The 13,496-nt window shown below is 36.4% G+C and overlaps 1 protein-coding gene across 1 annotated transcript; it reads left to right on the top strand.

The window, feature by feature from the left end:
- The first annotated feature begins 692 nt into the window (after positions 1-692).
- zgc:63863 (uncharacterized protein LOC393372 homolog) lies at positions 693-13,089 on the top strand. The gene is made up of 10 exons (XM_044137644.1): positions 693-936; positions 1,932-1,986; positions 2,299-2,429; positions 2,801-2,881; positions 4,119-4,305; positions 4,388-4,489; positions 5,658-5,799; positions 6,498-6,682; positions 8,754-8,863; positions 11,051-13,089. The coding sequence occupies exons 1-10, from the start codon at positions 867-869 to the stop codon at positions 11,215-11,217; spliced, it is 1,230 nt and encodes a 409-aa protein (XP_043993579.1). The 5' UTR covers positions 693-866; the 3' UTR covers positions 11,218-13,089.
- The last annotated feature ends 407 nt before the right edge of the window (positions 13,090-13,496 follow it).

Here is a 13,496-nt window from a genome sequence, read left to right as displayed (position 1 = left end):
GAAGTCATCTTGTTACAGAACATTTCAACTTGATTTCTGCCCCTCTGATGTGATATAATGTCTAGAAAACTCAGCTGCACCTTTGTAAAAAGTTGATATTGGTTTCCACGTTTTTCATTAGTTTCACAGTACACCAGACTGCAACAGCATATCACTATAAATGAGCAAAGCCAGTGAAGCTTGATGATAGCTTCTCATGAAAAGCTGCCTGGTGCCTTGAAAGCGAGGCAGGATTAACAAGATTTTATGTCATTGTCATTATTGCTTTGAGAGTTCCTGTAGACTTGTTTGTTTTCATATTTGCAGAAGATTTAATTGCATTGAGTTATATTTTCAAAACTAATCAATGAATGAGTCTGTATTCAACTTACAGGAAATAATTACATTTATTGCTTTATTTACTAATTCATTCATTCACCGTTTGTGTTCCTCACTCATAAAAGATTTTATCAGAAATTGAAAGACTGTGGGTACCAAACTTCCTTTTGAGGTGTATAAAATGTATTTACATTTACATAAAAGTGCTTTAAAGCACAATAAAATAGTTCCAAGATAGGTTTTATGTCACCTTCAGTATTTCAAATGGGTGAGCAATCAATAGAACTACAAATACTACAATCAAGAAAGGTTATCTTCCGTTTTGGCAGTCAGCCAATTATATTCTTGTCACGTGACAATTTTGTCCAATCAGAGCGTGGCAGACAGGAAGTAGGTTGAATCAGTCAGTAACAGCTGTTGACAAGAGCCGTTTCCTTCATATAAACACAACCGGTCCCATTTTTGTGTTTAGACACTGTTTTTATTAGCCTTTTCTGCCTCATGGTAGATTGTTTTAGTTGACTTTCGGCATTTTGTACTTAAATGGGATGAGAAAACACAAGAGGAAGAAACAAATCGGAGCAGTTGGGGGCAATGAGAATGGATCTGTTACAAGAGGTTAGTGAAACACAAATAGCTAGCGCTATTGTATGGATAAAAACTCGGTGCTAATAAAACTTGCCAGAACATTTAACATTATTTGGGTGCTGATTAAATCGGAAAGTTGACAAGTCTCGTACTCGAATTAAACCTCATTTTATATAATTTAATTAAAACCCGTGGGAGTCAGGTCTGGATACCAATCTGGAGTTGACGAGTTTCTCCTCCTAGCTGGCAGCAAACCACCCACACTCGTTTCTTCAAAAGATTTAATCAGAATCAAAGCAACTCTAAATGCTGCTTGCGTGGCATTCTGGGTTGTCTGAAAAACCCTGGAAAATTACAGCTCCCATCTTCAGATATTTTATTCACAGAACCAAACCTGTCATTTGTGTCATTGTGAAGAACTCCAGACAAAAGCTCTTACATAAACCCATCATTATTTACTGAGTCATTGTGATTCTTTGTCTCCAATTTACTTGGCACTGACATAAATCATCATAGTTTTGTTGGGTGTTATTTTTGCCATTTTATAAACAAACCCTTTAAGCACTTTTGTGCTATTTCTTGGTGAACTTGGGCTAATATTTTTGAGAACAAATAGTTTTTTAAGGAATATTTTGAACAATAGCAAAATGTCTAGACTGTTAAAGACAGTACCATAACAGGATTTGGAATTTTGTTTATTGCCGTTTGTTGTAAAAGAGAAAAATAGTGAAATGGGGCTAAAAATTGGAAAAAATAACATTATTAATTTGCATTTAATTATTATCTAAAAATAATTCAGTTCCAAGTTATAAAACTAGTCAGGAGGATCCACAGATTTCAAATCCTAGACAAAAGAGGTTTTTTGTTTTTGTTTAAATTAACTCCAACCTCAAAGTTCATAATGGCTTTTTGAATATAGCTTTATAATTTTCAGTTTGTAACCCTGTATTTGCTGTTTTACTAATTAATTTTTTTTTCATTTATGCATTTCTAATTATATCTCTTTTTTCTGTTTCTTCTTACAGAATCGGATGGTGGAAGAAAACACAAGCTGACCGTCATTAATCAGGCTTTGATAAGGTTTTAATAATTCTGCTTTATATAATTTATGTACATGAGGCAGAAATATCTGATCATCTATAATGTAATTTGGTTTTGATATTAAAAACTATTATAAGATGGCTAGTCCCTTCATTTATTTAAGCAACAGCATATTGTATCCCCCTTTAAAAATCCTACATAATTTAGCCATATGTGCTACAATACTTTGAATTTTAGGTATTTTAGATTTCTTTATGTGACAAAGAATAAGAAAAGCTTCACACTGTTTCATTACAATCAAACTTACTTTGTTTTAGAGAGTTGCATAATTCTTTGCTTCTGAACTGATAGAGATCCAGTGGACATTGAGGCGCTGAGAAGAGCTGCAGCCGGTAACAGAGGCCTACTCACGGATGAGCTAAGGAGAAAAGTGTGGCCTAAATTACTGAACATAAATGTGTACAACCTACCACCCAAACCTGGTTAGTATACCTTTCTAAAAAGCAGATTTAATGACAAGATTATTTTTTAAAAATTTTTTGACAATCACTACAGAAATCAACATAGACAATCCCTGACATTGCAGCACTCAGGAAACATGCTTAAACCCATTGAACTTTTTCACATTTTGTTTTGTTAAAACTAATAACTTTCATGTACATTATTTGGATTTAATATGATGCAACAACATAAAGCATTTAATATTTATAAAGTGTAAGGAAAGCACTATGTATCTTTAAAAATCTTAAGTGTGGCATGGAACGCTAAAGCAACCTGCGACTTTCAGATTTCTATTTGTAAAAAAAAAAAATAATTAAAATGTTCTTTAACATAATCTTTCTTTGTGCTTCAGGTCGAGAAGTGAGGGAGAACCACAAGGACTACAATCAAGTTGTCCTGGATGTCAGAAGGTCCATGAAGCGATTTCCTAAAGGTGCTTTTATGTGCGTGCGTGTGTGTGTGTGTGTGTGTGTGTGTGTGTGTGTGTGTGTGTGTGTGTGTGTGTGTGTGTGTGTGTGTGTGTGTGTGTGTGTGTGTGTGTTATTTCCACTGAAAGAAGCAGACTGTAATTCACTGTGACATTTATCAGGCTTCACCCTTGTACTTAGAGCAGCGCAGAGGGTTGTCTGATAAAGTTAAATAATTAATTAGCAAAGTTTAAGTGTTGTATGGAAAGACGTGGAGGACGGAGCTTGTCTTCTATTAACACGTCTCAAAGACATTTTGAGTAAAAACTTATTGATTTTTAAAAGTTTGTGTAAATCTTACCTAAAAAATAAATGGTGTGGAAAAGATAATATCACAAGCATACAGGTGCAGAATTGGCTATTTTTTTTTCTGAATCTAAATTTATCATTAAAGGCAATAATAACAAAAGATAATTCCAAACATTTTTGAAACGCTCAAGCAGTATGTGCAGAACTATTGTTTCCCTCCATCTCCTGATTCAGCAGCTTGTGGAATAACTTGATGAACTTAAAGTACCTTTTGGACCTCATCAAGCACATTACTGTGGAGGAATGCTTTTCTGGCGTGTAGCTTTTCCAGACAATTTGAACAATTATGCTGAATTCTATTTAATAAATCTGTCATGCGTTACTCATTTGAGTTGCTTTTAAAGAAAACTTGCTAAGCCCGGTGGTTGTGGCGCTCGGGACAGCGCCTGTCATGTTTTTGTGTTAAAAATGTTTAAAGTTGACAGGAAATTTTAAAATATCACTTGATAATTATATGCTATTTGAAGATTGGAAGATTAGTATCTTCCAATCCAACACCTACTATGACGTCTTAAAAAATTCAAACATTAAAATAAAGCTTAAATTAATAAGCAATGCTAAGCCTGGTGGGGGCACAAGTAAAGCTTGGTTGCCTGCCAGGCTCATAACAGACTGGGGGAACCCTGCTTTTATTTAGTTTTTCTGATCAGTAATGAGTTTTTTTATTTGTTTCTTTCTTTCTGGGTTTTTATTCAGTTTTAATTTGAATAGGGTTAGGATAGGGTAGCACCCTATCATATGCATTAATATAATCTCTGGATGTTAAGATTACAGTTTAGTCACCAGGCATATGCTTAACTTGGAATAAAAACAGGAAAAAGTTTTTTTTGTTTTTTTTTTCTTAATGTTGGTGTTTGTATGTAGTGAATGCTTCGTTCTTGTGCGGTGTTTTAGGTATGCCAGCCTCAGAGCGAGCCGTTCTGCAGGAGCAGCTGATCGACATCATCCTGGAGGTGCTGAAGCGAAACCCGCAGCTCCACTACTACCAGGGCTACCATGACGTGGCTGTGACTCTGCTGCTGGTGGTTGGGGAGCGCATGTCCATCGCCATGCTGGACACTTTGTCCAATTTTCATCTCAGGTTAGCCTGTTTTCACAGTAATAACATAAAAGATTTAATTTTCCTTTTTTAAATTAAACTTTAAGTTTTCTCCTTTCTGTAGGGATTTCATGGATCCGACCATGGACAGAACCAAACACATTTTAAACTATCTTATGCCCATATTGGAACAAGTCGATGCAGAGCTACACGACTTTATGATCAGGTATGAATTAACTGACAGAGTAAATCACTTAAAAACTGGGATTGTTTTTAGAATAACTTGCCACTAGAGGGAACCAGAGAGCTAGTCTTTAAATATAATTGAGGGTGCATTAGCTGTAGTCTCATTTGGAGAGTTTCAGTTAAATACTGTAGTTTTACCAGCCTGTTTGTCTCACTGAGGTCTTCGCATCATTAAACAAATTTTGAAGCCTGAATAGATAGTAAAATGCAAAATAAACAAAACTGAGGATATTTGGATCATTTGGTTTATTAAACCAGCCAATATTGCTTATTAGACTAAAGCCAGCTATTGCACATTGCTTATGAATTTTGTCAGGATCAGGTTTTAGAAATGTTTGCATGTTTGTGACTTGTGTTATGAAGTATTTTAATCTGCATGCTTGTGTGTATCTGCAAGACCTTATATTTGCTAGTTACCTTAAATCTTACAAACCCAAACTAAAAAAGCAAAATATTGCAGGCATTGCTTTGGACTAAAAGACAAGACAATAACAAAAAGATTACTTCAAAGTTTGGATCACAGATTTTAGTGCATTCTTCCTCTTCTTTCTTCCTGCCTTTTCATGCGTTTCTCCTCCACTTTATCTCATTTCTCCAGCTGCTCTTTGCTCTTGCTTCTTGCCTTTTGTCCATCCCCATTCTTACAATTTCATTGACCAAAGCCTTCCACATATACTACTTCATTTTATTTAGGTTTCAGAAAATTTTGAAAAACTTCACTTTCTAAATTTGTCAAAATGTAGCAATTAGTAAAAGTCTTCAATATAAAGAGTCCAGCTAATTTGTTATTGCATGTAATTACTTTTTTCTTTGCAGGACTTTTGAATGGATAGCTACCATTTTGTAGATTTTAAAATGTGTTTGGATTCTCTTTCAATGTACAATTTTAATCCAAAAAGTATTTTTTGACACTTAATTTTTTACATCATCACTATAAATTTGTTACTGGGCTAAAAACAACAAAAATAATCAGGTTTCATTTTACAACTGAGAGAAGTGATAAAGATCACTTTATTTTTGAAAGTAATCTTTGCTCAAATTTAAGAAAAGCTTGGAGCACATGTGAAATCTGGTTCTAAAAAAATCTGAATATATTTTCTTTCCCTGAGCAGCTTGTCTTCATCTCTTCTATGTGGCCTCTGTTTCAGAGCGGAGGTCGGAACCATCTTCGCTCTCTCCTGGCTCATCACGTGGTACGGCCACGTCCTGTCAGAGTTCAGACACACTCTGAGGCTGTACGACTTCTTCCTGGCTTCTCATCCACTGATGCCCATCTACCTTGCTGCTACGGTAAGACGGCATTCACATGCAATCTCCTCTGCAAGGACAGTGTGGTACTTTTATTTTAAATGAAAGAAAGGTCACGTATAAGTGACTATTTTTACGACACAGACATTTAGACTTTTCCAACTTGTTGCTCGATAGAGACTCTGTACACTCTGTTAAAAGCAGGAATGTTGGTGTGTTAGATAATTTACACAGAGGTTAGTTTGTTTTTTAAAATACTTTTTTTAACCGTTTCAGAGTAGAAACTGTTGCTGTTGAGAATCTTTCAGTATCTACTTATCTTTGTTTCTGAACTAAATAGTGGAAGGACTCTGAAGTTTGTGAGACCATAAAGTAGAAATGTTTTTATTCTTTTATTCATACTTTATGAAAAGCAGGTCTTATTTACTCCCAGAAGAAACAACTTAAATTTGGTCGTTGTTAGGCACCCTGAGAAAAATGTTCACAAGCAGAAATCAACCCACCAACACAGAATTTAAATTGTTAAAGTAAAATATTTTAAGAAAAAATATTTGCACTGAATCCAAAAAAGGGACAGTTTAAGAAAAAAAAAAAAAAGCAACACAAGTATTTTTGAAGAGGATGAACGCTGCCTGTGCTCTTTTGGTGCAAAAAAGACCAAAACTTGTGGATTTACAGTAAAACTAATTAAACGTAGATTCTTCTAAATGTTTGTCTTGTTTTCAATTTCTCTTCTTCAGATTGTGTTGCACAGAGAGAAGGAGGTGAAGCAAACCGAGTGCGACATGGCCATGGTGCACCACCTGCTCTCCCACATCCCCCAGGACCTCCCGTATGAACTCCTGATCGGCCAGGCGCAGGACCTGTTCGAACAGTTCCCTCCATCACTGCTGGCCAAGCGGGCTGCACTGCAGTCTCGCAAGAGGTGAGGCGACGACGGATGAAATTAAAGCCGTTAATGTGATAATGCTGCTCCGAGCACATATCTTTAGCCCTGCCCTGGTGGTTAAGCTATTTGTTAGAAGAAACAATAACAGTCAGATCCATGTTTATGGGTGCTACAGTTTAATAGCTGCTTAACTGAACTGGAACACACAGAAGTAAAATTTCCTAGAAATTACTCTGTGTGGAGGTTCTGTTTTGTTTTGTATTACTTTCAAGTATCTGTGTTCCAGTCAGGTTTGATGCTGATGAACTTCTTTAACTTTACTTCAATTGTTCTCTGTCCCTGCAAGTCGTGAGCAAAATAAAACAAAACCTACTCTTCTAGTCAAAGTATCTCAATTTGGCTTTTGCGTATCATTCGCTGCACTAAACTTGGAACTGTATACATGACTTTTTTTGTCCGGGTTAATTAAGATTTCATTTAAATCATCATTAAACATATGCTTCTGCCTAAATGTGAAAAATTAAGCGCACTTTGTTTTCTCTTGCTGTTTAAATCCATTGCCTTCATGCTGTTAGTATTTGGAAGAAGAGTGTAAAATTTAGTGTCTATATGTAATTGACCTGAGCAACTTTAATCGGAAGGCAGGATTTTGTCTCCTGCTGTCTCACCACATTCTAGCAAACTTCAGAGTCCTTCCACTATTTAGCTCAGAAACAAAGATAAGTAGATACTGAAAGATTCCCAACAGCAACCATTTCTACTCTGAAAAGTTTAAAAAACAAACTAACCTCTGCGTAAATTATCTAACGCACCAACATTCCTGCTTTTAACAGAGTGTACAGAGTCTCTATCGAGCAACAAGTTGGAAAAGTCTAAATGTCTGTGTCTTCTTCTGTGCTGACAGAGTGGCTGCATAGTGTCGCATAAAATAACATAATATTATTCTGGGAAAACCACTCATCCCCAAATTGCCTTGCAGTCTTCAAATGAGTATAAAAAAGTGTGTGCGAGTCTTTATGGATGAATGTAGCTCTAGTGTAAGGCTTTCTGAACAGTCTAACTAGAAATGTGCTTTCTAAACTCAGTCCATTAAACAAAATATATAGGCTTAAAAAGATTACATTTGCATTTTTCTGGGCTAAATTAAGACGATATCAAGTTTATCATGGGAATGGTAATACATGAGTGAAATTATGTTATATTGATCTGAGTCAGTTATGACTTTAATTTACACTTTTCAGTATCATAAACAAACCCTCTGCTTGCTAAAGAGGATTGCTGTTTTATTTCGAAATATGAGCTTGACCGTAAATATTAACTTGTATAATTTCCACAACATAAAACAGAAAAAAACACAAACTGAGGAAATTCTGAGATTTCACCTTTTAATAAATGTAAAAAAAAATGCTTTCTTTGGATTACATACTCCGATAAATATGCATTTTATTTAACGCTCTCTTTATGCTTGTTGTTGCATTAGACTTTAACAGGTGAAGTATAAGCCTGTCAATGGGAATGAATTATAAAATGTTTCAATCAAAATGTTTCTCCTGTTTGTGTATTTCGGTTTATATGTAAATATAAAACGTATTTTGGATGGCAGCAAAATTTACTCTAGAAAGTGCGGTGCAGCTCTTTCAGTAACCAAAAGGGGGCGCTCCTAACTCACATCCTGACTCCATCACCCAGATGTGCCACAAATTCCTGGTGTTGGTCCACACAGCGCCTTTCTCTCTTTATTATTAAAGGGAAACCTTTTATGCGGGCGGGGCCACTCACTCCCTCGCTCTGAGCGTGTTTCTGCGTGTCAGCATACTTCAGTGTCGCCTGAAGTCATTGTTTAGGGCAGGAAGTGACACAAGACCTTGACAGACACGCTGAAAGATACAAATGCTCAAAACATACATTAGCTTTCCACAGCCAAGAAGCACTGAGTTAGCAATTCTCCCTAACTCTCTCATCCTCTTTGGCTCTCTTGTCTTAATCTATCACTTTATCCATCAGTTCATCTTCTCATGTCACTAGACTTTAGTTTTCTTCCTTATTGATGGCTAACACTCCCTTCCCATTCATCTTTCTCTCTCTTTCTCTCGTTTTCTTGCATCAGCTTGTCCATAAGCAGCTTCCAGGCATTTCATCTCTCCACCCTCCACCAGAGGCCAGACTCTGTTCTCCAGCGCCTCACCAGGGCCCAGGGCTACGCCACCTCCAGACATGGTAAAAATAGTTACTGTAATCTTATTACTATTCTTCACAAAGAGATCACTCGCATATATTTATTTTTTATGCAGACAGGGTAAAGATGTATTGTTGCTGCATAGGCTTTGAAGGTTGAGAAAAATGAATATTATCTGTGAAATCCTCCACGAAAATCCTTCCAGAGCTCCCAGCTTTGGGGGTTTTCCCACCTCAGTGATATAATTCTTCAAAACAAGGCAGCAGTAAACACTTTCCCCTCTGGCACAATCAATAACATGTAAACAAATGTTGTAGCACCCCCATCAGACCAATCAAGTGCAGATTTAAATATGCCAGAACAGAACAAAGAGATGCATTACTCCCTTGTGTTCTGTGAAGATCTGAACAGCCGCGATCTGACATGTTGTCAGTGATTTACAGGGACTCGGAAATATTATGTGGCTTCAGCTTCAGGCTGAATGCTTTAATTGCAAACCTGAGGAATATAATTCCCTGCAGTTTCATCAAAATATAACTGGAAAGCAGAAAAACCGTGAAACTTGTAGATCTCGCAATTGTGAACAGTACATTTGTACATTTTAACCTTAAGCTCTAGGAAATGTAATTCAAACCCTCCCTGATAAAGTCAGACTCAGCTCAATCAAACAGATTAATATTTTAGAGTATGCAAGACTTAACATCTTTTGTTAGATTTTTGGATGCACAGCATGCTAAAGGTTTTTTCTGTCTCTGACACCAAGACAGAAAAAAAACCCTTATTTTTTATGGGACTTTATGATTTGTGGTAAACTTGCAAAAGCATATTATCCTTTGTTATATATAAATTAATGTAAGAAATATTAACTAAACTAAAATGTGTAAGCAATGCAGTTGCAAAGAAGTTTGTACCAAAAGTCTAAAACAAACACGGGCTTAATAAAAGGTTGCATTATTTAATTTATCTTTACTTATTTTATAAAATTAATACTGATAATGCGCCGTAATAAATTTGAAATGTTCTTAAAAAACAAGAAAATAAATAAGTCTGGACACAAATGTAATTCTGCATTATGTTCATATTGCAAAACTTTGTTTCACATAGAAAATTTGTCTGCGTATAAACAATATTTAAAACATAGAAAGGAAACAACTTAATTTCAGCTCTTCAACAACCAAAGAAATTTTACATTTAGATTAAGAGTAGAAAAAATTCTAAATTTCACTAGTTCATATTTTTTTTAATTTTTAATATTTTACTGCAGTATCCCCAAACTAGTGTGACAAACTTAGTAAATTCATGAATTTTAATGTGAATATATATTTTTTTATATATTAATGGCTTTTATATAACACATCCAAGAGTTCCTGCTGGTGAACAAAATTAAAAAAATATATTATACAACTCAATTCAATGCAAAAATACATTTTAATCACAAAAGGAAATAAAATAATATTTTTTTAAATCAATACATGCAGAGAACCAGTTTCCCTTCTCAGCAATCAGTCAGTCCGTGATATTTAAGAACATTATAACTGCAGATGCTTGTGCTTATTTTGTGTTTTTGCTTTGGGTGAGCACATGTCATGAAGCTTTATTTTTTATTATTACTAATTACTAATAAATTTCTCTCCGGTTCTCGCTGCTCCTGCTGTTTTCACCCTCTAGATCCTCTTTTAAGGTTGTCAGTCCAGTCATATAATTAAAACAAACAATTATTTTTCACCTTTATTGCAACTCTGGATAAAAAAAGCTCTTTTATTTCAGTAAAACAGTCTTTTTTGTGTGTGTGTGCAGTAGAATAATCTCACCCTGCAGAACACATAAAAATACAATCTCTGTCATTTAGGAGTAAGAAGTTCATAACAGTTTTTGTGGCTATCTGTGGCCCTTTAATGATTTTTGTATGGCCCCTGACTGCATGTATGATTTATTTGCGTATTTAACAGAATCGTGGTTCATATGGACGTAAAGAAAACAAGAAAGTCACATGATACATAACAACAAAAAAACTGAAAAAACTCTTTAAAATAAAATGAATGCTTCAGTGTGAGATTATGAAACTGATTAATTAATTTCAGGGATTTTAACTCACGGCCACCAATAAATCTGGCCTGGAATGTTACTTTGGTGTGGCCTTGAAAATTGTGACCCCCTGCTGACCCCTGCATGTTTCATCATCTGACCCCGCCTTCCTTGTTCTGTGCTCCTGACCTTTTGACACCCAGGCCTGGAGGCTTCCCCACCTGCAGCCCGAGGCCAGCTGTGGAGGGAGGGGAACAGGATGGTGAAGATGGCGGTGTGGGGGCTGTCCGCTACGCTAGGGGCCGCCGTGTTCGCCGTGGCTCAGACAGCCATGGACTGGGGACCCGACTTGATACTTCAGCTGTTCTGATGAGGCCGATGGGAACAGGACAGGAACCCTTAATCAAACCCAGAAGCTTTTGTAATACCTCGAAAAGACTGACGTTGACGACTTGAAGATCAAATCTGCTATTGAAGGAGGTATTTTGGTGCCAAAAAGGTTATTTTCACTTTTCTGCAAAGAATCCCAAACATTTTGGTCATTTTGTCTGAGATGAGACATGAAACAAGAATATAAACTGAAAGAAATGGCATTAAGTAAGAAAAAGTGGGCATAAAAACATGCAAACTAATCACATAGTTCTGCAAAAGGGTTTGAAAATGCATGTAAGACACTGACATCCTGCTGATAAAGGCTGCTTCTGTCTGCCTCGCTTTTATCTTTTGCTTTGAAGCGGATTATTTCATTGATGAACTCAGCGTGTCACATCTGTTTCAGTGAAGACTCTCGTTTTGCTTGCTGGATCCTCAGCTTTATATATCAAAAAGCCAAAAGTGCCCAAAGCCAGCACCATGACACACAAACACAAATTATTAAAGAGCGGTGTTTTCTGCTGAAAGCCTCTAGTTATGAGTGAAGGAGGAGGGTTAGTGTTGGAATTTTTTCTTCTTTTTTTTTTTTTTTTTGCCTGTGAGCCTTGTAATAATTGCTCTTCTGCAGGTGTCAGCGAGTAACATTTACACTGGAGCTCAACACACAAAAACAAGCTGTTACACCCCCCACCTCCTACCCTCAAAAACATGATCATTAGACGCGGTTGGCACAGATTTCAGGCACTCGTGCTGTTTCATGTGCATTGTAATATTTTTTTTTTTTATATATATATATATTTTAGGAAATTTCCAATATTTTGGTGCTGTTTTTCCCCCTCCCACAGACCAACTGCTGCAGGATGAGTAAGGGGAAGACACCACTAGTTTTTTGTGTTCTTAAAATATTTAGCAGCTTCGGGCCTACCTCCAGCCTGAACGGCCGGCAACAGTGCATGAATTTCCCCAACGTGCTTTATTTTATAGATTTTAAAGATTTGTTTATTTATTTTTTTTTACGCAAGAAAAAATAAAATTCCTAAATTGCATCACTACTGCTTTATATTTGTTATGATCGAACGCAGAAAGTGAAATTTCCACTTGAGCTCCGACCAGCTGTCAGGGGCTTTGTGGTGTTTTCCAGCACTTGCTTTTTCTGTAACTTTCCTTCTGAAACATTTATCGGTTTGTACTTGTAGCTAAGCTGCTGCTGTAAATGTAACACTCACCCCTCTCCACATGCTCCCTCATCTATAAATGTGTCCCATGTTCTCATGGCTCATTGGGCGGGCCGCCCTGTTGATTTCTGTTGCTTTGCAGCGTATTAAACCGCCCATGCACCGTCCGGATTAAAGAAGAACACCAACAGCCGGTTTTCCACCCTCAGAAATTCAACCTGGAGACTCAAAATCCCAGCTTTTATCGCTGGAAATAGTCGGTAAATCAATAAATTGTTATTGCAACATCTCTGCTGAGCCAAAAGCTAGTTAGGACTGTTGTTTATCAGACGGTAATTGAACTTTGTGTCTGAGAGAACAGAGAAAATGTCAGCTTTATTTATTAACAGGCCAGTTTGTTCTTTTCTTCTGAGGCAACTTTTCTTAGTTGAACTTTTCAGTTCACTCAGTGCCTCATTGTTGGCTGTAAGGAATCTATAATATATTTTTATATATTTTATTGAAAATATTCCAATAAATTACCTCTCGTGGATGTATATTTGGTCATGTTGAATTAAATAAGTTTTGCACGTATAAATTTTATTTTTGGGATGTCTCTGTGAAATCAAGTCTGGTACTGACTTCTGAAGGCTTTTAGTACTCACAATTTTTTGGGTTTGAAAATGTTACTTAAAATAAATATGCTTTGTATGAAATTGGGTAACTTTCTTGTGTGTATCTTAACTTGGCATCTTGCATGGAACAAGATAGTTGCAGCCGAATAAACGCTTTTATTTACTGTGGAAGATTTCAGAGATGTAGTGAGATATTTGTGCAGGGGCTGTTAAATCTGAAAGCTAAAACTTGGTTCTGAGGGGAGGAAGAGCATATTTACTGGTATTTTAAAGTGTGAGAACAGCCCTTCATAAGGAGGACTGAAATTGTACACTGCTGTTTTGTAAAAGTGATTCCTACAATATTCTAAAATCACAATCTAACCCACCTCAGCTGATGCCTTTGACGATCTGATGCAGTTGCACCACGTTGACGATGAACAGCATGTAGCTTGAAGAACAGAGCTGTGCTGCTGCCAGCGCCTAATGAGGATTTAATTCCTGCCTCT

This window comes from Gambusia affinis, linkage group LG14 (assembly GCF_019740435.1).
Source record: "Gambusia affinis linkage group LG14, SWU_Gaff_1.0, whole genome shotgun sequence".
Lineage (NCBI taxonomy): Eukaryota > Metazoa > Chordata > Actinopteri > Cyprinodontiformes > Poeciliidae > Gambusia > Gambusia affinis.
This window is presented reverse-complemented; position numbering and strand designations above follow the sequence as displayed.